Source organism: Pelmatolapia mariae, linkage group LG22 (assembly GCF_036321145.2).
Source record: "Pelmatolapia mariae isolate MD_Pm_ZW linkage group LG22, Pm_UMD_F_2, whole genome shotgun sequence".
Lineage (NCBI taxonomy): Eukaryota > Metazoa > Chordata > Actinopteri > Cichliformes > Cichlidae > Pelmatolapia > Pelmatolapia mariae.
In genome coordinates this window covers 34,376,594-34,401,478 of record NC_086245.2, presented here as the reverse complement: position 1 = coordinate 34,401,478, position 24,885 = coordinate 34,376,594, and the positions used below count along the sequence as shown (strand labels likewise).

At 40.5% G+C, this 24,885-nt stretch overlaps 1 protein-coding gene across 1 annotated transcript in view; it reads left to right on the top strand.

The window, feature by feature from the left end:
• The window catches only part of LOC135933323 (retinoic acid receptor beta-like), a 117,396-nt gene extending 94,804 nt beyond the window's left edge, over positions 1-22,592 (top strand). The window contains exons 5-8 of the mRNA XM_065471457.1: positions 10,100-10,276; positions 13,919-14,123; positions 17,108-17,266; positions 19,865-22,592. Of these exons, the coding sequence (XP_065327529.1) occupies positions 10,100-10,276; positions 13,919-14,123; positions 17,108-17,266; positions 19,865-20,106 (783 nt within the window). The 3' untranslated portion in view covers positions 20,107-22,592. The remainder of the gene's footprint in view (positions 1-10,099; positions 10,277-13,918; positions 14,124-17,107; positions 17,267-19,864) is intronic.
• Positions 22,593-24,885: the final 2,293 nt, after the last annotated feature.

The window sequence follows — 24,885 nt, the reverse complement described above, 5'->3', positions numbered from 1 at the left end:
CTAAACAAAAGCTGTAAATACTGGAAGACTTAGCCATTGTCAAAAGCAAATCCTCATCAGGGAGATTCTTGCAGAGCAGGCAGCTGCCCATCCGTCTGGCTGGGGCTCACTCCAACCTCCAGTTTTTGACATGTCTGAAAAGTGGAATAAATGTCGTAAACCCAACGTGTGTCCTTTTCTCCTCGGGTAAATTAAACCACAGATTTGTGCACTGAGTTAAGCTGGGCGCTCGCAAGGCCTTTCTCCCCCTTCTGTCACCTGCCAGTAGACGTCAAGGCCAAGAGTTATTTAAAGTTATTTAAATGCTAAACTAAAAAGCAATGAAATGCCAGATAGTCGGAGACTGCTAATCCACAAAGGGCCTTGTCAATCAGAAACATCAGGACCTGGTTTGTCCAGTCTGAAAGCAGATGAGCTTTCCCACTGAGGGAAGGTTCTGCACTCATTGTGACATGGCAAAAAAGTAAGAGGTCATAGAAATGTTTAGAAACTCTCCAAAGTACCATCTCCTACTTGACGTCAGCTAAATTCTGTGATGCTTTCACAGGCAAACAGTAGGAGCTGCATTACAGCTGATACATTCATAGCATGTTGAGATAATATTGACCTGATTGTGTTTGTTTTTAACCTAACGGAGAGCATTTGGTAGCAGGAGACTGGGGTGTATGTTTAATGATTTAGTGGTAGTACTAGTTTTAGTCATCTCATCACATCAGATTTCATAAGTGAGTATTTTTTTAAATCCACTGGCAGTTATAATATGAAGTAATGCCTCTCTTTTTGGGGAAGTGATAATAAACCTCTGAGTAGAGTTGGATATGAGATCTTAAAGGGGAACAAACTGGCTTATAGTACAGCAATTTTGCTCCAATGTATGCAGTTGTATACTGACTGTGTTGTCTCAGTGTAAGCAGCGTTTGCTGTTTGTTGGAGTGGTTAGTGTGGTTCGTGCTAATTATACTTGTTTATAGACTGCGAGAAATCCCTCATTATTACAATCGATTGGATCCTGATGCGCCTTTTGATTCGTGCTTGTCTGAAAAGTGGACCAGCTCCCGCTCCCCTAGATTATGTTAAAGCACCAATTATGTGGTGAAATATTCAAATCCTGGTCTGCAGTTATTTAGGAGTTCATTGCTGGGTTAGCTGAGATAGCTGTGCAATTGAGAGGGCTTAGCTCAACAATGAATAATGCTTCATTGACAGTGATGGTAATGAAAAATGAGCCTGGCAGTTTCAAAGACAAAATAAAGCACTGAGCCACACTGGCTCCAGGCACTGATGATGGTGGTATATGCCACTGCAATACAGTGCTCAGCTTGATGATATTTGCTACCTTAGAGTTTTGCGTGCTATCACAATCCTTCACATGTGGTGGCTGCTTTTACTGCCTTTTCCATCTCTGCATCTGCACATGAGTTTTTCTGATGTACAGTTTTTCACACTACTAGTGTATTTTGTAATGTTGCTACTTGCCTGATTTCTTTGGATAAATGTTGGTAAATTAAATCAGAATTCCCCAGCAACTTTCTTGTTTGGTCCTATTGAATTATGGGACTGGTGTAATTAACTGTGTGTGTGTGTGGGGGGGGGGGGGGGGGGGGGGGTGTTATTCCCCCGTCCTCTCAAGTTCCCCTTATTCTAGCCTTTCCCTTTACACCCAGAAGGAAGAGCAAGATAAGTTGTTTTAATATCGGCCATCAGCCCAACGTGCACTGAGCAAATGCACACACGTGTGTGTTGCACCTTCACATCCTCATTCCCTATGAATCTGGATGTCAGTCAGTTTTATGTGTCCGTAATGCTGTTGTGTGGACTGGAGCTCATTGTCTGTGATTTAAGCACAGCCCTAATGTGCTGCTCACTTAACCCCAGATCATATTTAATGGTCCCTCTCTCCATTTATCTGACTCTCTCTCTTTATTGGCTTGTGAATAGATTTCTTGCTTGTGACGATGTCCAGCATCTGTGCTAACTGCCTCTCATACAACCTCAGACGAATGAATGTGCTGTAAAGCCAGATTCCTCTGGTTGTCTCTGCCGTCTTTTCAATGGACTGTCGGGCTGCTCTGTGTAAGCCGTCTTAAACCAAACTCCACTCTTCCTTATAAGAGCTGCTCTCCCTTCCTCCTCACTAATCCCCTGCAGTTCCTGATTCACTAACTGTTTTCCATTTGTCCTCCTCTTGCTCTCATTCATCAGATCTTCATCCTTTCATCAGGTTTTCTCTGTATGTATTATTGTAGGGTCTACCTTACAATATAAAGCACCTTGAGGCGACTGTTGTTGTGATTTGGCGCTGTATAAATAAAATTGAATAAAATTGAATTGAATCATCTTCTCAGTAGATTCTCTCTAATTGGTAGCACATTTTCATTTGTCCTCAATCACTCTAACCTGCTGCACATCCTTTCCAGCCTGATCTCTCTGCCTACATGTCCTTTGCTCCCTCCTTGGTGTCTTGCCTTACATACAACTCACTATAGATATATAAATTATATATCACGATTAGGGCTGGGTATCGTCACTGATTTCTAGAATCGATTTGATTCCAATTCACAAGGTCCCGAATCGATTCGATCCACGATTCAGATCATGCATCAGTACATTTCCATATTTTTATATCTATAAAAAGAAAGCTGACACTTGTGAGCCTTTATCAAAAGTGTAAGCATCCCAGCAGATGCCTTTGTGTATAAGTGACTGAGGATAAAACACAGAAAAACATGAAGGTGATTTTCCTGGTCTGGGATTTTATAAAAATATTCTGCAGTAGATCAAAAACAAAACAAAACCATTAATCAACATATGAACATTACCTGATGCTGCTGAAGTGAAGCAGAGCAAAGTTGTAGAGGTTTTATTAGAGACACAGCTGAGCGTTTTGCAATTTTGCATAATTAAAAAGTTTAAATTTGTTCAGTATTGAACGGTAGAAATGAGGCTTTCTTTTCGGAAGTAAGTAAAAGGAAAAAAACTGCAAACGCTGTAAACAGCGGTAGACACATGTGTAACAAGCAAGCGAATAATGCAGAAAACAGATTTTTAGAGGGGAAACTGTTCTTGAAGTACAGAGAGAGAGAGAGAGAGAGAGAGCTGTGCATGATGTGTGATTTTATCGTGGTGGAAGCAAAACAGTAAAAGTCAGAGAGAATTCATGACGATGTTTATGTGAAGCGTAGTTTGGATCTTCTTTTGCTGCTGGTTCGCTCAATATTGTTTGGAGAGAGATAAAACCTGCAGCTTCTGAATCAGCACAAAAAGGGCGTGAACACAAAGCGCTGACAGATCTGAATCAGCGAGCTGCCGGCTTTCAGCCCCGACCGTGTCCGTGCTGTCGGGTGAGAAAGTCACATCTCACTGATTCTGATGCGTCGGCGGGTCCGCGCTTTGTGTTTACGTCTCTGTGCAGAATCCGTGTACCTGCTCTCATTGACTGTTTTAGCTGTTTGGTGGTTGTTGAAATGTTGTGAGGTTTAACCTGAGGCTCTGGCGTTTTGGACAAAATAAATTTAGATTTAAAAATCGATTCAGGATTTTAATGAATCGATTTTACATTATCCAAGCTAGAATCGATTTCAATCGATAAATCGATAATCAAAACCCACCCCTAATCACTAGATATCAAACTTACATGTTTCAGATCATCAAACAAACTGTAATATTAGACAAAGATAACCAGAGTAAATAGAAGATGTGTTTTTCAAATGATGATTTCATTATTTAATGGAGAAAGGTTATCCAAACCTGCCTATTCCTGTGTGAAAAAGTCATTGCCCCTCTTGTTAAATCATGAATTAACTGTGATTAACCACATTTTTTGGAAAGCTGTGTTCAGTTTCACAGACCTGTTGAGTCAAGAAATCACCTAAATAGAACCTCCGTGACCCAAGCTAAAAGATCTCAAAAGCAACAAATATTGCTACGATCGAAGGAAACACCTGAGTCACTGGCAATCATCAGTCTGAAGAGGGTTACAAAGCCACTTCTAAGGTTTTGGGAGTCCAGTGAATCATGGTGAGAGCCATTATGCACAAATGGGGAAACCTTGAAACAGTGAATATTTTCCAGGAGAAGCTGGCCTACCAAAATTATTCCAAGAGCACACTGAGACTCATTCGGGAGGTCAAAAAAGAACTGAGAACAACATTAAAGAACCACAGGCTTCACATGTCTCAGTTAAGGTCGGAGTTCATAATTCAACCATAAGAAAGAGACTGGGCAAAAATGGCATCTGGCAGAGTTCAACGAGAAAACACTTGCTGGAAAAGTAAAAAACACAAAGGCTCGTCTCACATTTGCCCAAAACATCGAGACAATGCTGAAGACATTTGGGAAAATATTCTGAAGAGACAAAAGCTGAACTCTTTGGAAGGTTTGAGTTCCATTAAATCTGGCATTAAACTAACACAGCATTTCAGAAAGGGAACATCATACCAACAGTAAAATATGGTGGTGGTAGTGTGATGGTCTGTGGCTGTTTTGCTGCTTCAGGACCTGAAAGACTTGCTGTGGTCGATGGAACCATGAATTCTGCTGTCTTTCCCCTGTCCAGAGGATACACCTTTTCTCTCATTATGACAGCAATCATTTGAATAAGAGAAGCGGTAATATTAAAACCATTAACTTCTGCAATTACAAGGCCAGCGTAAATTATTGTGACCTGTCCAAAATTGGCATCCTGAGATCGAGGTTGGTTTTAACCACCCTTACCCTTCGACCCACTGTTCTTCAGTTAATCTGTGGCCCCCCATAAACAGACAAACAAAATCACTATTTAACAATTTAACAAGATAAACAAGATCAGATTAATTTATACAATCTAATCTTTGTCTGCACAATACATGTACATGTAGCATGCAGACATGTTTCTGCATTCCTTGCTGGCTTAAGATTGTATAAATATAAATGTAAATATAAATATAAAGATGTAAATATAAATGTCACTGTAGTTAAATACATATCTGTTATTATTAGATGAATATGACCAATGGTGGAGTCATTTTTTTAAAATATTCCCTTAGGAAAAGAAGCAATAAAACATCATGAAAAGACCACAGTACACATAAAACTCCACTATTTGAAATGTGCATAAAACATCAAAAGTAAAAATTATTATTCTGTACAAAAATGTCCTCCAACAGCGTTAAATGGATTAATATTACTGCAGGAGCTCACTTTAAATACTTTCTTCATTTCTGTTTAATGTTCAGCAAAATATTCCTTACATCAGTGTGTGTGGTGACAGCGAGGACCAAGTAACACTGAAACTAAATCAGCTAAAAACACAGGCCTACATCTAGATTTTTTTTTTCATTTATATAAAAATATTAGTTGAAAAATCAGCTGAATTAAAAGACTGAACAGTGTGTGACATAGTTAACTGTCAATATAGATGAAGGTGGGGTGTTGGCAAACAGGTAGGTAGACTTATTACTGTCAGGGACAATCTCCAAAACACCCTGAACAACAGCATTTCAAACCATTAATCGCATTCTTTAATAAAATGTCACACTTTAAAAGCCGCTTAACTGTGGGCCACATCAATTAGCACATTATGAACAATACACAAAAAGACAACGAACACAAGGCGGAAAAATAAAATAAGCTGACTTTCATGTGAGTTGTGAAAATGCAGTACTACAAAAGATGTTCATGTAAAACTTGAAAAACAAATCAACTGCCAATAATGGTGTGTCACAGTGCGCTAAATCTAACTCTAAAATAGCAACAAAACCATGAATCATCTCCCTCAAAATGAGTAACAACAGAAAACCTATTAAAAACAATCAGGCTTAGATTAAGAGGGGTTTTTGTATGTTTGTTTGTTTTTTACAAAAATCAGCAGTCAGCTAACAACATCATAAGTGTACTCACTCAGCTGAAGTAACATTTTTGTTCAGGTCAAAATGTTGAGATGAGTGAGGAGATCTCAGTTTATTTCAAATAAGTCCAGCAGCAGAAGTAAAATCTTTCAGCTGGAACAGATGTAGCAGGGATGGAGAGATCCCGACTTGCAAGCCGACGTAACCGTGGGAAGCACTACATCTGCCGAAGTCGCCGCGCGAAGCAGCAACTGTTCACCTTTCGCCACTGAAGTGGGTCTTCATTAGGTGAAAGACCAGTCGAGTAACACCCCAGCTCATCTATTTCTATGGGCTCTTTATAGACATCCCCAAAATTGAAGTTAAGCAAGTGACTGCACATTTCTCTGTTTAGTTCATTTCCTGCTATTCTTGGCAGATACAGCAGGAGAAATAATTATTCGATCCCCTGATAAATTTGTTTGCTCACTTACAAAGAAATGAGCAGTCTCTATTTTTACAGTAGTTTAATTTTAACAGCGAGAGACAGAGTATCAACCAAAAACCCAGAAACAACACATTACATAAAAGCTCTGAACTGATTTGAATGTTGCTTATTGGATACCGCATATGTGTGCATTGGATTGGTAATAAAGAAGGTACCTAGAATTCATGAAGTTATGGTGTGCACCCCAAGCAGTTCATCGCATGGTTTAACCTGGTGACTGTCTAGTTCAATAGTATTCTATTGTACTGTAGGTTGCTGTTGTTAAATATATTATCATACATAATATAATGTTAAATTTTCCCTCTTTGAGCACAACAAAACCTGAAAGTAGGTTTTATTTTTCAAACAAACATGTGAAATGTGACCATTTTAAATAACACCTCTGTCACTGACATGAAAAATACACAATAATTAGTCTTTCTGGTTAGTCTGTAAATCTAATGTGAACTCAGATGCTTTCTGCTCTTGACTTTATAATAGTTATTTATGGAGAATAAACAAGCTAATTGTCCAAGGAGTTTGCTTGGTGAGACAAAGCACTCTGTCAGCATCTCTGAGCAGTTGCATTTGTGATTGGAACAGCAACAGTCAATTACAGTAACACAAAGGCTTTGTTTCCATATCTCCTGAGGTCTGTGAGTCACACTGTGTGCACTCCTGCCACATCACAGTGTTTCTGTAGGCTAGGGCAACTACACAAACATTTTTAATGTGTCATTTTTAATACAGTTGTGCGAGCTGTTGTGTGAAGCAAAAATCCAGATAGATGGATAGCCACTCATTCTTTCTTGACTGTCAAACTCCCATGTCCCATTTTTGCTGTCAGTTAGTGTTTCCTAGTACAGCCTACTAGTCGATACTGTTATACTTCTTTGAAGTCTACCGACTGGAGCGCATGTGTATTGGTGCGTTGAGATCTAAATTCTCCATGGATGAATTTACAATAGAAAACAAGCAAACAGAACGCAAAGAAAACAGACGAGGCTCTATGTGGATGTCTGCGTGCCTGTCTGATGGTGGGTACCCTGCTGGACTTGCAGACGTGGAAAGTGTAACATTTATGATCACCACGTTAGTTCCTTCACGGGCAAACAGTGACATTGCAACAATCCTGTACCATTTACACCAGTCCTCGTAGTATGATTGTTTTATTCATATGCATGTTGTTGTGAGGCTGGACCTCGGTCTGTGGGACAAGTTCAGCGAGCTGGCCACTAAGTGCATTATAAAGATTGTGGAGTTTGACGAACAAGTGCCTGGCTTCATGATTGTTTTATAATCATGCACGTTGTTTTCCTTGTTATTTTTGCTTTCGCTCTTTCTTTCAGTGCCCATCATTTGCGATTACTGCTCCAGGTTGCATCACTTTGCTTTCAGTCTGCCAACCAGTTCACACTTTGCTGGTGTCCTGCCGTTTCCATTTGTATGTCTTCTGTTTTCTGGCCTGCTCCTCGCCTGATTGGTTTGCCACACAGTTTGCCTATCCATGTAAAAGTTGTGATCAAAAAATTCTGAAACCAATCAACAGCCATTCATGATTTACATTCAACCATCTTCCATTCAATGCCATCTATTCAGGTACAATCTGTGCAAAGGTCTTTAGTTGCCTTTCATTGCTATTTCTTTTTCTATTTTGCTAAAATGGGAATTATGTAAACAGTCTGTAAAAAAAACCCTAATTCTTTAACACAGACTGAACTCTCTTTCTTTAGTTATTATTATTCAGGCTGAGTTCTTCAAGGACTGTTCTTAAAGGACATTCCAGAGCTCTTCTTTCGATGCTCACTGCCTTTTGTTCCTTTCTCTGTCACAGTGATCTCACACTGCTTCAGTAATGTTAAGGTCTGGGCTCTGGGGCAAAACTCCTCATAGTGTTTCATTGTGTGTGTTTTCTATCCAGGTGTGCTTTTACTGCACTGGCAGTGTATTTGGGTTGATTCTCATACTGGCGAATAACATTTTCCAACATAGCAAATTGGTATGGTCCGGCTCTAGCCCACATAATGTGCTTACACATGGCCCACATACCACAAAGAATGACGGCCCTTTGGTGGCCCAGACCTGGTTTGCCAGAGGTGGCCCACACATGGCCCAGCACAAGCCAGTTGCAGACACACTGCTGGCCCAGAACAGTTGCAGCTCTGGCCCCAGATGTCAGCCTAATGTGTACCTTAATCAAGCCATGTAATAACAGCATGCGCCGGAATATAATAGTGCAAAAGTAACATGACGAAACTCTGTTCAGACAGTGAATGGACTGATTCTTATATAGTGTTTTTCTGCTCTCCCAGATTACTGAAAGTGCTCTATACAACACGCCACATTCACACACTTTCTCTAAACTGAGTGCTTCCTAACTACATTCACACTCTCGACATGCAGACTGGAGGAGCCAGGGATCGAACCACTAACCTTCCTATCAGTAGGTGACCTGCTCTACCTCCTGAGCTTCAGCCACCCAGTGGTAAACATGAGTAAACCCTCACTAGGTTTTGGATAAAGTGTACACTCACAAACCTGTCAAACCTGCATTTGAAACGTTGGCTACCATAGCAGTATAGTATTGCAACATGGCATTTGGGTCTTCTAACTAAAATAGGAAAATAGGAACATAAATATTGCCATCATTGCCAGACCTGGCCCACATCTGGTTGACATACACTCTGCCATGACACCAGTCAGTCAGAAGTGCCAGCTTGATGCCGGATCCAGGCCAGACCTGTTTTCTATGAGCCTGGGCCACAAACCAAACCACAATCGGGCCAGATGTGGCATGCCATCACATAAATAGTGTCTTATACACCAGGCCTGGCCCATATCTGGATGACATACAGCTTACCATGCCAGAAGTCAGCCAGCAGTGCCGGCTAGACACCAGATCCGGGCCAGACCTGTCTGCTATGTGGGTTTGTATATTACACAGTGGATCAAAATCTGATAGTGGACGTTATGTGAATAAACATTCTCTGTCATGATATTTAACAAACACAGATGATCTCTGAGAGACAATCACTTGTTCACATTTTGATCTCAAATATTAAACCTGACTTGACTGCATTTAAGCCCTAAACAGAGTTCTGCTACTGAACAAGAAAAAATAAAATCATAAAATAATTTAAAGCAAAATAGAAAAACAATCAATCTAGGATTCATCTTGGCCAGTAACTCAAGAAATAATCAGAACAAATCATAGCAGAGGTGAAAGTCACAGACTTTGTTACGATTTGAAGTTAAATTCCACAAATCAACAATCTGTTGTACTGATTCTCACTTTAACACACTGGTCCCATGAGACATTATCTCAGGATTGCCTTTCCCTCTTACAGTTCCCGACTCTAGCCCTTCATTTGCCATTACTTTTCTTTCTTTCCTCCCCTGAATCACTTTTATTCTTTCCTGTTTTTATTGCTCTATGGATTCCAACCATCCTTGCCTCCCTGTCATCTTTGGATAGATTCTGCACCATATAGCTGTATTAATGATACCCTGGCTTCAAACTGCTCTGCACTATCTGTCACTGCTCCATTGCTGCATCCCGTCATTGCCAAAGCATCCCTCTGACACTGTTAGGCTCATTATCGCAGGGCCTAGCCACCAGGCTCAGTACAGCATATTCACAACAACAATCTTTGTGTTTTTGAGAGCTTGGGTTTTATGATGAATATTTTCTATATGCACGTCTGAGACATGTGGAGCAGAGTGAAGAGATCATTAGCAGCAATGACGACAGTAGCTGTCTCTTGGCCTGACACTGCTCTCTGTGTATGCGTATATATGTGTGATGCAGAACTCGAGTGCAGACCACCGTGTGAGGCTGGACCTAGGACTGTGGGACAAGTTCAGCGAGCTGGCCACTAAGTGCATTATCAAGATTGTGGAGTTTGCCAAACGAGTGCCTGGCTTCACGGGGCTGACCATTGCAGACCAGATCACACTACTGAAAGCTGCCTGTCTCGACATTCTGGTGGGTGCTTTTATTTTGAAGAAGCAACGTTATTATTTAGTGATTGGACGATGCTTTCTTTTGTACTGGCCTCACATTGATGCGTCTTTTGTCAAGGTGGAAAAGACTTGGATACATCTCAGCCAATCATAATTTTCTTGAATCACAATTTTTTAATATACGAGGCATTGTTCGATGCCAACAATGTATAGTCAAGATCAGCTTTATTGTCAATACTACCATATCATCTCCTGTCTCACAATGTGCAAAACACATACGTAAATTATAAATGGGGAAAAAAGAGAATAAAAATATGGGATACAAATTCAAAAATATGAATATTGATAAAGAAATATAAGAATTTATTAAACCCTATTATTATTGCAGTCTATATATAAAAATATGATGCATGCTAGGATTATTATACCCTATACACAATACTGCAGTTTCTGTATTAAATCATATACAGAATATAGGCACTGTGTCCCTGTCCAGGAGATACTTCTCATTTCCTAATGTGGAAAATTCTTCTGAATATTTTTGTAGGGCTGAGGCAGCTGAAGCAAGCACTAAACATAGAGCACTGGCATTTCCTTTAATGTAGGACAAATTGTGTTTTGGTTTGTGAACCTGAATCATAGCGAGGTGCTTTATATTGTAAGATAAAGAACCTACAATAATAGAGAGGAAACCCCAACAAACATCTCCTTTGAGCAAGTGCTTGGCAACAATGGGAAGGAAAAACTCCCTTTAAATGGAACCTTGGCAGAACCAGACCTAGGTATGGGGCAGTCATCTACTGTGACTGGTTGGGGGTGAGGAGAGGGAGGAAAAAGAAAAAAACTATATAGGAGAGACAGACATTAATAATATGTAATGATTACATGCAGAGAGCTGTATAAACACAATGTGAAAAAGGTGACTGAAGAAGAAATACTCTTTCTTACATGGGAATCCCCCGGCAGCCTACGTCTATTGCAGCATAACTAAGGGAGGATTCAGGGTCACCTGGTCCAGCCCTAACTATATGCTTTAGCAAAAAGGAAAGTTTGAAGCCTAATCTTGAAAGTAGAGATAGTGTCTGTCTCCTGAATCCAAACTGGAAGCTGGTTCCACAGAAGAGGGGCCTGAAAACTGAAGGCTCTGCCTCCCATTCTACTTTTAAATACTCTAGGAACAACAAGTAAGCCTGCAGTGTGAGAGCGAAGTGCTCTAATAGGGTGATATGGTACTACAAGGTCATTAAGATAAGATGGGGCCTGATTATTTAAGACCTTGTATGTGAGGAGCAGGATTTTGAATTCTGGATTTAACAGGAAGCCAATGAAGGGAAGCCAATACAGGAGAAATCTGCTCTCTCTTTCTAGTCCCTGTCAGGACTCTTGCTGCAGCATTTTGGATTAACTGAAGGCTTTTCAGGGAGTTTTTAGGACTTCCTGATAATAATGAATTACAGTCGTCCAGCCTGGAAGTAATAAATGCATGAACTAGTTTTTCAGTGTCACTCTGAGACAGGATATTTCTAATTTTAGAGATGTTGCACAAATGGAAGAAAGCAGTCTTACATATTTGTTTAATATGTGCATTGAAGGACATGTCCTGGTCAAAAATGACTCCAAGGTTCCTCACAGTGTTACTGGAGGCCAAGGTAATGCCATCCAGAGTAAGAATCTGGTTAGATACCATATTTCTAAGATTTTCAGGGCCGAGTACAATAACCTCAGTTTGATCTGAATTAAGAAGCAGAACGTTAGCGGCCTCTGTAGAACAACAAGGTTCAAACATGTGGCGAAGTAAGATGTGAGTTTTGTGGTCCATCTTCTGCACATTGTAATTTCAACAAGGTGGATATCCAGCATCACATTGTTAAGGAGACTAGTGTAAGGTTGTTCCAATTCTCACTGCTCCGCTCTCCTCTTTCCTTAGCCCTTATCGATTTTCCTACCCATCAGAATTTGGGTAAGAGGTTAGGAAAGATAGGAGGTGTTTTTGGAGCAATTCCAGCTGTGCCTGGAAGCTGTCAATCAAAGAGGTCAGACATCTTCCACCAGGATCTATTTGGATGAGTTATCAGAAAATTCGCCCAGCTGAGACTTACGAAGGGAGAAACAATCAGTTTGTCTTTTTTTATTTCTATTTGTAAAATAAATATGCTTGTCGATTATGTAAAGTTAGCAATTTCATCATGAGTCTGCAGTGACTGATTTGCTTTTAGCCTCAGCTGGCCAGTGGACAAACTGCACTTCAGCGCTGCCTTCATTTTTCTCTATGGAGGTTTCCATGTAGTCACAATTGTAAACAAACGTAAAAGACAAACCAGCCACTGGAACCTGAGAGCAGCAAGCTGCCACACTGTCACGTGACTCAGCCAAGTGAGAGCAAGAATGTATGATCTTAACTGATACAAATACATCTGCTATAGTCTTTATTAACCACTAATAAACCCGACTAACATTATAGTATAAACATAAAAGTGGTAAATTAAACTGAGAATGTAAAATCCACCATTGATGGCTATTGATGTAGTTGCAACAGAATCACACAGGATTTCAGGACTTGTTGGTCGCTACCACATTATTTATTATTCTTTATATGTATTTATTAACAGGTGAGTTTTGGGGCTATTGCTGTAGTTGAGTTTGAGACTTTGTACTGGCCTGTCGCACTTGTCAGGTGTGACAAAGCAGTGTAATGAACTCACAGGGACACACGCGAGGTGAGAAGTTGAAGGCCGACCACGATGAGTTTCTGGCTCTGACTCAACCATCAACATCCGCTCACCCGCACGTTTTTATGGTGAAGGGCGTAGATATTATGCACAAGGGCTGGGTGAGGGAGTGTCAGAAGAAAGATCAAACACTTTGTGGGTAGATGTGTGTATGTGTGTGTCTAAGCGCAGGCCTGGCCAGCCGGTGCGAGTCACCGCCAGTAGCCATGTTTTATTCTTTTTCATGTTGCAGACATGCCTGCCACTCACTGTCAGAGTCAACCCACTCAAATAGCTTCAAAGGCTACTGTAAGCTTCACATCCACCATCAGTTGCTTCATTAGGTGAACACACACACACACACACAAACGTGCAGTGCAACAGGGAGATCCAAAGGTTACTCTCTTTGGGTCTTTGGAAGGTCACTGTTTTTCTGGTGTATTGTGTCTGCTGGTTTATGTAAAATGTGTTAGACCTCATAGAGTCAGCTGACTTCTATTAAAATCAAACAGAGCAACATGTCAAGGTAAATAATGGTCTGTAAATAAGAACAGCAACCAGGTGTTAGGTAGATGAATGTGCATTTAACTGCTTTTTTTTAGGTTGAACATGTCAGCAAATCACTGGATCGTTCAGCAGCAACAATACATAGAGCAACTATAACATTCGACTTTAAGTGTCTTTAGGATCTAGTCTGCATTTAGCCCTCTCTGTGGTCTCTACTAACTGCAAGGAGAAACATCTTTCTCTCTGGTAGTAAACTACACTACACTGCACTCCACTACAGTTTATATTATTGGACAAATTGTGATATAAAGCTAATCACGTGGATTCTCAGAATAAAGATATAGTCTGAAAGTGAGCAGAATAGGTCCCCTTTAAACTTGTATTTCGTAAAAAAAAACCTGCCAGCTGTGTATCGCTCACAGTTTCTGCCTTGTTTGCTTCTCTGTCAGATCCTGCGCATCTGTACAAGATACACTCCTGACCAGGACACCATGACCTTTTCAGATGGGCTGACCCTCAACCGGACGCAGATGCACAATGCTGGCTTCGGTCCGCTTACTGACTTGGTGTTCACTTTTGCCAACCAGCTCCTGCCCATTGAGATGGATGACACAGAAACAGGCCTCCTCAGCGCTATCTGTCTCATCTCTGGAGGTGAATAAAGGACAGAGCATGAGGCGTTTCGTGAGAATGGGAACCGTTGGTGTTGATTAGTGTTGGTACCAAAGAATGACGAGAAACTGACAACGTAAGAGTGTACCTCAAAAAAATAAGGACACGAGGACACAAATTTTGAGCAGACCTCATCACATTTCTGTCGGCCCTCAGAGGGATTGTATGGTTACACCTGCTTGTGCTTGCTCAAAAGAAGGAATTGCCCACAAATGTTATCTAAGCAAACAGATCTTGGCTGTAGTCACACCTATACTTAGATCGTTTTAGTCAAGAACCACCGCGTGGTGATCAGAGAGTGGATCCAGATGCAGGACTCAAACAGACTTGAACTCAAATCACAGCTTTATTTGCTAAATACAAATACAACTGAGCACATGAAGCTGAGTGAAACATTAAAGGCTGCCAGACCAACAGGACCACACATAACATGCAAGAAGACATGTCAAAGAACAGAGAACATATCATCTCTACACAGGAGAGCAGAGTGGACACACCTGGGAGTCCAGCTGACCACCGCCTACTCGCGGTTCAGCATTCGCAGATTTACTTATTGGCACATTTTTCAAGTTATTTGCGGAAAACTCGCCCAATCATGGATTTTTTCATAGACCATATCTAAAATATTCACTAATTATTTTCATTTTATTTTCGTGACTAAATACATTTTTTATGATTAAAAAAGGTGTGTTTCTCTGCGAGGGGAAACGACATCTGCAGACACGGAAGCGGGCGCTTGTGGTCCCTGAACCATGTGAACACAGGGGGTCGACTGTACAGCTGAAAGGGATCTAATGAGACAGGGGAAACAGAACTGAACATCACGCACACGGGACAAGTAATTTAACAAAATAAAACAGGACCTAGCATGTACACACCGAGATCCAGACTGAGATACGGCAACGTGACTGACCAAGAACACAAAAGGACACAATCCAAAGATATGATCACGGGAACGGGAATACACAGGGATCACGATTTAAGGTTCATTAACTAAATAACCAAGGAGACAGAGATGGAGAGACCAGACAGGCACGGGGTTTGAAAAGGGAACTAACATAAAATAAACAAAAACCAAGAGCTAGAAATATATTATGAACACAGAAGCCTCAGAGCCATCATAGGTGACAACATGGTGTCAGATTAATCGTGTGAACCCTTGGGTCGCCCGTACCCTGGGGTTGGGAGCCACTGCAAAGCTTCTCAGGAAAGACTTACATCAACCTAAGACATAAAGATCAAAGTAAATGCTGTTTGCAGCCTGATTGCATCATAGTCTAAAGACATACACTAAGCAGTTTATGGTGAAATGTTGGAGTACATAAAGAAAATGATCCAGTCCACATTTAAACTCTGCTCGACTGTTATTCGTTCAGCACAGTTAGCCCGTATTGACTCCAGCTGAATATCAAGTGTAGTCTGAAAGTCAGCCACAGGTTTCTTTGAGTAAGGCAGCAACGATCAGACTGTCAAACACATGAAGGAAATTAGAGAGTAATAATGTCTCATTTACTGTATGTCCACCAAAATCATGCTTCAGTTGTCTTAATCACTCCCACCCGACATCAGCACTCAGATTTCATCACTGCTGGGTTTTCATTCAGAGCTCTATATGTATATACTCAACCCACAAGGTCTTGCTACATATTACAGGCTCTTGCATAACCCATGAAAGGCACAAGACACCTCTGATTGCATTTGTAATCACATATCTTGACTACAGTTTCCCCAGGTCTAGATCTGAGTGTAAACACTGCCACCTTATGACTTGTTTGTGAAGTACACATTACACCATCAGGCCATCAACATCCATTCACATTTTTATTTACATACCACGTAATCTCATCTTGTTTGCTTGCTAATGTTTCAGTTAACTGTAAATATTTCAAATGAGTTCCATCACATTACTCAAACACACAGAACCAAACAGCAACAAAATATCAACTGAAATCACTTTTGTTCAAACTAACAAACCTATTATAGATGATAGGTTAAAGGTTAAAGGTTCCTTGGCTGCACTGGAGGTACAGTGGTATCATTAACTTACAGTGTCAATAGAATACTGCACATGTTATATTTTAGTTTTTTCTCTTTAATGAATTTGCAAGAATTTCAACACAGTGAACAAACAAACAGTTTGTTTGTTCACTGTGTTATTATGGCATTTTGAGGTGGAAATTAATTTAACCTATTTTGAAATAGGTTAAACATGACAAGAGGTGGAACAGGTGAAGCTCTCTGAATACTTTCCAGATACACTGTATCAAACAAACAAACAACAACAACAAAATATTATTATTGTTGAGTCAAACAAGTATTTGAACCCTCAAACAAAATATGATTTAGTACTTGGTGAGACATTACTTGTAGTTGTTCACCAGGTTTGCACTCATCTCAGGAGCGAGGAGTCGGTGAACTCTAAATCCTTTCTTGGCTGCCACTGGGCAACTTGAAGCTTCAATGACCAACACAGATTTTCTATAGGACTGAGGTCTACAGACTGTTTAGGCCTCTCTAGACCTGCAAATAATTATTTCCCCCACTGTATATGAGTGGAGGTAGGTGCACACATATGGACTACATCATATGCAGACGGTGCAATCTGAAAGACAGGAGACTGCAAGGTGATATGAAGAGTAGCGAGGCAGCATCGAACAGTAGTCTGCAGGATAACTTTGGATGTCCAGAAAAGGACGCAAGTGAGAGCAAATGCTGAGTTGTTCTCTTTTATGTTAAAGGGTTTTTTAACCTTGCAATTTAAAGTACACTGAGATCATTGCTGCTATTGAAAGACAACACTGAACCAGACTGAACAGCTCTGTTTGCAATGTTTTTCTTCTAAATCAAACCAAGCTTCATCACATATAATAGCCTCAGTTTTGTCTATATCATATAAAACCAATATATGAATTTGTCCTAATTGAGCCTCAAGTCTGACGTGTTTTGTGCATCTGTCTGTGTATCAGATCGTCAGGATCTCGAGGAGCCCTCTAAAGTGGACCAGCTGCAGGAGCCACTGCTTGAAGCTCTCAAGATCTATGTGAGAAAGCGTCGGCCAAGTAAACCACACATGTTCCCCAAAACCCTGATGAAGATCACAGACCTGCGCAGTATCAGTGCTAAAGGTAGGGTGGACATTAACGTACCGTGTGGTGATGATTGAGCTTACAATCAGCAAAGTGATGTGTTTTTTTAAAGAAGATCAGTGCTGTGTGGTGACAGCTACAGGAAGACATTATTAGTACCACTGTAGTTAAATAAATATCTACTATATCCCCAAAGATCATTTATTATTAGCTGAAAATTAGCTGAAAATAAAAGTGGTTTTAAATAAAACATCATGAAAACACTTCAGGACACATAAAACTAAAGTAAAAATAATTATTCTGCAGAAGAATGTTTTTTTGACTCATGCTAAAAAAGAAAAATGTTCACAAACAACCAAATTATCCATTCATCCAGTGCATCTTCAAGCTTTTTAATAGATATGTTTAGGCATTTCCTAAAGTCTTTAAAAGGAAAAGACAAAAAGCCAGTATTGACCCCTCAATGAGGTGAAGTAGTCCTACAGCACGTTTCCACCTCTGTGCTTGACTGTGGGGATGCTGTGTTCTTTGTGTATTTGTACAGCGGGTCAGGTTGATGGCAGAGAGCTTGACTTTGGTTTCATCTGACCGGAAGCCTTCTCTGAATCATTTAGATGTTCAGTGTCCAGTGTTGGGGAGTAACAGAGTACATGTACCAGCGTTACATATTTAAAATACAAAATATGAGTAACTGTATTCCGTTACAGTTACCATTTAAAAAGGTGGTATTCAGAATACAGTTACTTTGTTGAAATAAATGGATTACACGGCGGTCTTTTCCTGTTTCATATGTTCGGCTATGCCCTCTCTATATTTGGTAATTCCACGCCGGTGGAAACCCAAACAAAACACGCATTAGGAGGCTCTAATGTCTGTGTCTCAGTCTCGCGGCCCATGTCACCCCTACTTACGGCCGCATAATGACGTGAAGAAACATTTTTAAAAATTATTGTTCTTATTGTATTCTATTATTGTATTTAATATGAAGGCAACAGGCAGAGTGTTACAGGCATAGCCCTAAAGCATGTAGCCTCATGGGCAGTGTAGCCCAGTTGTAAGTAAGCTATTAAGACTCGACTGTACACCGTGTTCGTGTTTTCCTCTGAAACAATAAGTTCAGTTGGAGCAGCCTTTCAACGCCTCTCTCTGTCTCTGCTAGCAAAGTTGACCCAGACAACAAAGTAAAGCTATTTTTCAGCTACGAGCCCGACACGGACCCGACGTATTAGCCAGAGGTCCCTTTACTACGGTTCGGAGCCGCAGACCTGTTTTATATTCGCGCTGAATAGTTTTCTATACGAGATCGCTGCAAAAAGTGCAGCCTTACCTAATGTCCACCTACTGTTACTCATTTATATTAAGGTTTAAACATCTAGTTGGTATTGGTATGGAGAGTAACCTTCAGCAATAGTAATAAATCACACAGCAATAGTACATTCATGTAGTTGTAAAAAGCACGATAATATATTAAGTAATCCAAAGTATTCAGAATACGTTACTCTCATTGAGTAATGTAACGGAATACGTTACAAAATACACCAAGTGTTGTTGGTGACTGTGGTTCCAACTGCCTTCCGATCATTAACAAGCTCCAACTGTGTAGTTTTGGGCTAGTCCACCACCTTTCTCATGATCATCCTCGCCCCATGAAGTGAGATCCTGCATGGAGCTCCAGACCAACAGCATTTTGTATTTCTGCTATTTCTATTTTAATCAGGAATTCTGGGAATGGGACACTTAATACTGACATTTTTAATGTGTTGAGCTTCTGAAGTGCTGATATTTCGAGACACTGTGTCACATGACCATGGCTAAGTAAGGTTTAGTGCACAAGCATTTACAGTCAACACTCACCTTTTCACCGAGCTCAGTGATTGTTTTGTAGCCCATTCCAACTTTGTGCAGGTTTACTTGTCCCTGATTGATTGATTGATTGATTGATTGATTGATTGATTGATTGATTGATTGATTGATTGATGCCATAAGATTGGGGCATCAATCAATCTTGGTTTCTATGGGATTACTTATTTATCAGTCAATTACATGCAAGTCAATTTATAACTTTTATGCAGCGTGACCCAGATGGGATCTGCGGGTCTCGCCTGGGGTCTACTTCCTGTAGGACATGCCTGGCTAGTAGAGGCCAGGAGGCAACCACCTCAGCTGGCTCCTTTCTATGTGGAGGCATAGCAGCTATACTCTGAACCCTCCCACACGACTGAACTCCTCACACTATTAATAAGGGAGAGCCCATCCACCCATTGGAGAAAGCTAATTTCAGCTGCTTGTATCAGCAATCTCATTCTTTCACCTTTAGAGAACGATAACAGTGTTAACATGATGTTCAGGCCTGGATTAATAGATTTATGGCGTTTCCTAACATAGATGCTCTGTCTGGTAGCAAATGGCTGCATAACATTTATGAAACAACAATCTATCAGCATCGGCATCAGTTACAATGTAAAACCATTAGATTAAACGACTCGTACGTAACAGCAACAATCAGTCGACTACTTGTGCACATCCCTGCTGCTAGTATTTTAGGTATTATATGGTTGATATTGAGAAAAGGACTATAGATGTTAAGGATTTATATTCCAGTTTCAAAACTGTTTTTCTCCTACCGTGGTCTTGCAGGAGCAGAGCGAGTCATCTCTCTAAAAATGGAGATCCCAGGGTCCATGCCACCGCTAATCCAGGAGATGCTGGAGAACTCAGAGGGCCAAGATAGCCAGAGCAGCAGCAGCAGCACTTCAGCTGAGGTGGGGCCCAGACTCAACAGCAAGGGAAATCGCAGCAAGGATGCTGCTACTGTGGAATCCCCTAATTCCTCAGACAACGAGGAGGGTGCTGCCACGCCACCCAGAATCGAGCCCTAGGAGGCACCCGGGGGCCTCGGAAACTCTCTGGCATTACTTTGCTCAAAAACATGGGCAAGATGTACATCCCTTAAAATCTACCTAAGCTTGATATTCCATTTTCCGTCCATTTTGTCCCTATTTTTCTCTCCAATTTCCCCACAATTCTTTCATTGAAAAGAATATAACACAGAGGCCTCAAAGGATCCCTGCTTTGTGTACATTTCTGAATTGAGCTCTTATTTGACATGCCTCTGGGACTGTGACAGGAAGGGCATCGCTCTCACAAACCAGCAGAGATAATACTCCTCAGGTCTCCTGTGTAAATTCTTATCTGCATGACGGGAGTTTGATAAGTGTTTTCTCTGGCTCGCTCAGTCTTTCTCTGTCATCTGTTTTCTTCTCTTGTATCGTTGGCACATACGCATTGTACATATCATTGAATGGTTAGGTCTCTGTTTCTAAGATGAATTTTGTGGTGCTTTATTCATTGTCTCTGAGGTGACACATCGAGGATTAAAGCGGGGCTCATTTTAAGTCCTTCAAAAAGTTATCTAGAACGTTACTGCATATAGACATCATGGAAGTCTAATATTTTATATTTCTTATTATATTTAAAACGTTTTATCTTTTATAACCGTTTTGGGTTCACATTTCTCCGTGAATAAGTGTACATCCAGACGTCGACAGCCGAGTTTGTTCGTTTGTTTCCTCGAAGGAGGAAAGCACAAGAGCAGAAGCCTGGAGATACACGCTGATCAGATTGGTCATGTCTGTTTTGCTTCAACCTTCCAGGTAAACTGCTGAGACCGATTGTAGAAGCTTAGATTGAGAATGCACCAGTCTATGAAATCAACTCATCTTGTCAAAACTGATTGGGGAAATTAGGCTGATGACAGATACCAGAGGTTTTTCTCCAACAGGTGGTGATCACATAAGATTCCCTATTACAGTGTACTTCAGGTTTACCAAGATTCTCCTTTAGTGTCTGCACTTTGGAACTGGGAGAGAATAACTGGAAAACGTGGAAAAAGATTCCATGTGTTCTCGCCATCTGTTTCCACAGTGTCAGATTAGCCTTCTGTGTAGAACGGAGAGGTAGTTCCTGGTTTTAACCGAGTCTATGGCTGCAGTTCCACCTCAGATACTTCAACAAGATACCGGGAACATTTGAAGAAAGTCAGTCCGGGCAGATTCTATCACAGATTATTTTATTTTGGTGTTAACTTGTACTCACTGATGAAATCTGAGAACACAAAGAATTACTGTCATGAAGTTATGCTTTAAATCAGCGGTCCCCAACCTTTTTTGCGCCACGGACCGGTTTGTGCCCGACAATATTTTCACGGACCGGCCTTTAAGGTGTCGCGGATAAATACAACAAAATAAAACTAGTACCGGTACCGAAAAAAAGAAGATTTTTTCATACCACACGTGAAAAGACCCAGGAAAACCGAGTTAACGAAAAAAACGATAACAAAATAACGCTAAAAACCGATAAAAACCCTGAAAACCATACATTTCACACCCGAGTCTCAACTCTCGCGGACCGGTCCGTGGCCCGGGGGTTGGGGACTGCTGCTTTAAATAACCTAGCTTTGTTGCTAACTTTATTTGGAGCTAAAGCTGAAAGTTAGCACAGTCAAATTGCTGGCAGTGACCTTTCATTGCACACAAACTACTTGCTTAACTGGACTTTAGTTGTGGATGATAATGTTACTTCTAATTTTAATGTGTGTAATTCCTGTGTCTGGCTTCAGGCAGTCAAGAACACGTTGGTTTGACCACTTATTTTAAGTCAGGTGTTAGCAGGTAACTTGGTGATTGAAATAGAATAGAATACCTACTTTATTGTCATAAAATAAGCTAATAAGAACCACAGTGCAAAACAAGCTAATAAGACTTCCTCTGTCTCTTGCCAGTCCCCGTTTTTTCTGTCAGCAAGCTGTGCTAACATTTGTGCTTAACCCTCCTGTTTGATTCCAGCCTACATTAGCTTAGCAGCGATGAATGATTGGATGTCAGCCTAATCAGTGACTCCAGCACTAACAACATGTACTACCAAGTGCACGTGCATCTATTATGGCCTTATGAGAAGAGCTCCATAACCTCTTTTTTCTGTCCCTTGCTTGAATCAGTGACACACGGGGGTAATGCTACACACATGACAACTGTACACTAATGTAAAAAGCACACAGTGGGGTGAGTTGTGGAAAGACCCCAAACACTGACCTAGCTCTTTACATTGATAGACTTTCATCCCTCTTAAGTCAGCAGAGTAAAGCCTCTTTTTGGACAGCTGATCCAATATTAATCTCACTGACTGTGAAGTGGGTGTGGTGGGGGTCAAGTAGCTAATCACTTAAACTAACTATAGAACATAAAGATGGTGAAGCTTTGATGAGTAGCTGTAACTATAAAACTAAACAAAATGACGATTAACAAACACAAACACGGCACAATGTTCAACTTTAAAACAATTAAGTACAAAAAGTGTATAACAATTTTTTAAAGAAAAAGATGGATTTCTTCATTTCAAAGAGGATGCAGTAAAGATGAAAAGATGTTTTAGTTTCAGCAGTATACGGTTTACAGGCAGTTTTGTGCTAGCAGGCAAAATTCATGCAGAAAATCAAGTTTCAGGTTTGATTTAAACAACTCTGCATTGATCATTTTCAAACCAGATTTTACATCTAGACTGTAATTAAATATTATTAATAATAATAAATTATTTCAAGTCAAACAGGTTTAATTAAAGCTTTAAGTTTGCATTGAACTGAGCAGTTAATTTGTCACATTCTGAATAAAAGCATGCAGAGCTTCACAGTTCTTGCTTTGACACGTGACATGAAGTTTTTCCTGATCAGCGCACAGATGCTGCACAGATGCTGCACACACTGCATCTTATCTAACACGGGTTCGATAACGTGGAACTTTTGGGGCTAACTTTTCAGTTTGAGGGAATAGCAGTTTCTGCTTTCTTGTTGATAGCAAAGTGAGAGCAGCAATGCCATCCTTGTGTCTTTTCGTTAATGAAACTAGAGCCTTAACTACAATAACTGAGTTTACCATGAAGACAGAAGTGTGTCTTACAACAAACCTCATTAATTATAACATTAAATTTGCCTTCTTTGTTCTTTAGACAGACTGAATCTTGAGAGACACCAGTTGTATCCTTTGCAACCAGCGACAAGAATCTGAGGACTATGTTGAAGCAAGTTCATTATAGCCAGGCTCATTTCACACAGCATGGACTGAGTGCCGCCTGTTTCAGTTGGAAACATTATTCGAGCAACAAGTGTAAGAATTCTACAAAAAGTATAAGTCATAACAAATAAGACGTTAACCACTTAACACATTTATTTTACTGCTGAGTTCTAAAATGATTACACTGTGAAAATGATGGTAAATGTGTTCAGTACAGGTTACTCCGTCTGTTCAAGTCTCATACGATTCTGCAGTCCAGTGAAGACCTGCAGTCACATTAGTTTTTAGCAAGATCACAATGATTTGTCAGACAATACGTGGACAGCTCTTTTCTATTACATTGAGACAAAATTAAAAATAATAGTTCCTCATTTTCTGCATTACCAACTGAATTCTTGATTCCTCTGGTAAAGTGACTCAAAGGTATGAAAGTGTAGCACAGCAGGTTACACTGTGAAAGTGTGTGATAGCTATGCTGGTCCACAGAGCAACATTTATCTTGTATTCATAATCAATACTGTTAGATTGTAACATTCTTGTGTTTGGAGGAGCACACTTTGGTAGTTCGTGTCCCTGCTGTCAGCATGCCAACTCATTCCAGATGCAGTTTGAAGCATGAATCCTTTTTCATGTCACTCCATCCTGTGAAATTACACTTCAAATGCATAACACATGAAACATGCTTAAAATGGTGTGTGTGTGTGTAATGACAGATTACTACACAGCACGAGCAAACACAAAACAAAGTCCCCAAAAAACACTTACACGAGGTTAAAGTGATGTCCACTGTGGGCGAGTACAGCTGTTGCATGCGTTGTCATTGCTCTTATTGAACCGTCATCTGACGATGACATTTAAAAAGATCAACTCAACATCAGCTGTCATGCGTTTTTGGTACTGCACAACAAAAGGACTTAACTCAAAATCACTCCCTATTGTACATTTTACACTCCCACAATTTATTGAAAGCTCATATCAGATTAAAATAATGAATTCTCAGTGGACTGATTAGGATTAGGTGAACTGTGACGCGACACTCTCGGTCAGCATACATGGATGACATTTGTCCCAAAAAAGGCTCCAAAGTTCAGAACAGGTTTTCACGTATGGAACATGTGGCAGCACATCTGGAACTCTTAATGTGTGACTTTGATCGGAAACAGAAAAAGCAGCACTTAAGGGGACAGGTTCTAAAAATCTAGATTCTATCACTGGAAATACATATCATACCTGAGCTGTTTAATTTTTTGTTTGTGTGCTTGGATGTGAGTAACGTGTTGGCGTCTGACAGAAGAATGATGTGCAGTATTAGGGAATTTTATCTTAATGTAACATAGGAATTGTTCTCCTGTGGTTCTCTCTCTGACGTGCTCTCCCGGTGAGAGATTCAGGGAGACTTTTTTTATTTTGACATGAAAAGTTCTCACAGCTGAAGAATGTCCACATCCTGTCCCGAAGCATCGACGAGCCCTCGGCTCCTGGATGCAGCAGGGACTGTTCTCTGTTTCTTTTAGCAAAGAACCTCACCGTGCTGAATTACTTATTAGTCTCCATTGAATGTCGTACCGATGTAACTGTACTCTACTATCTAGC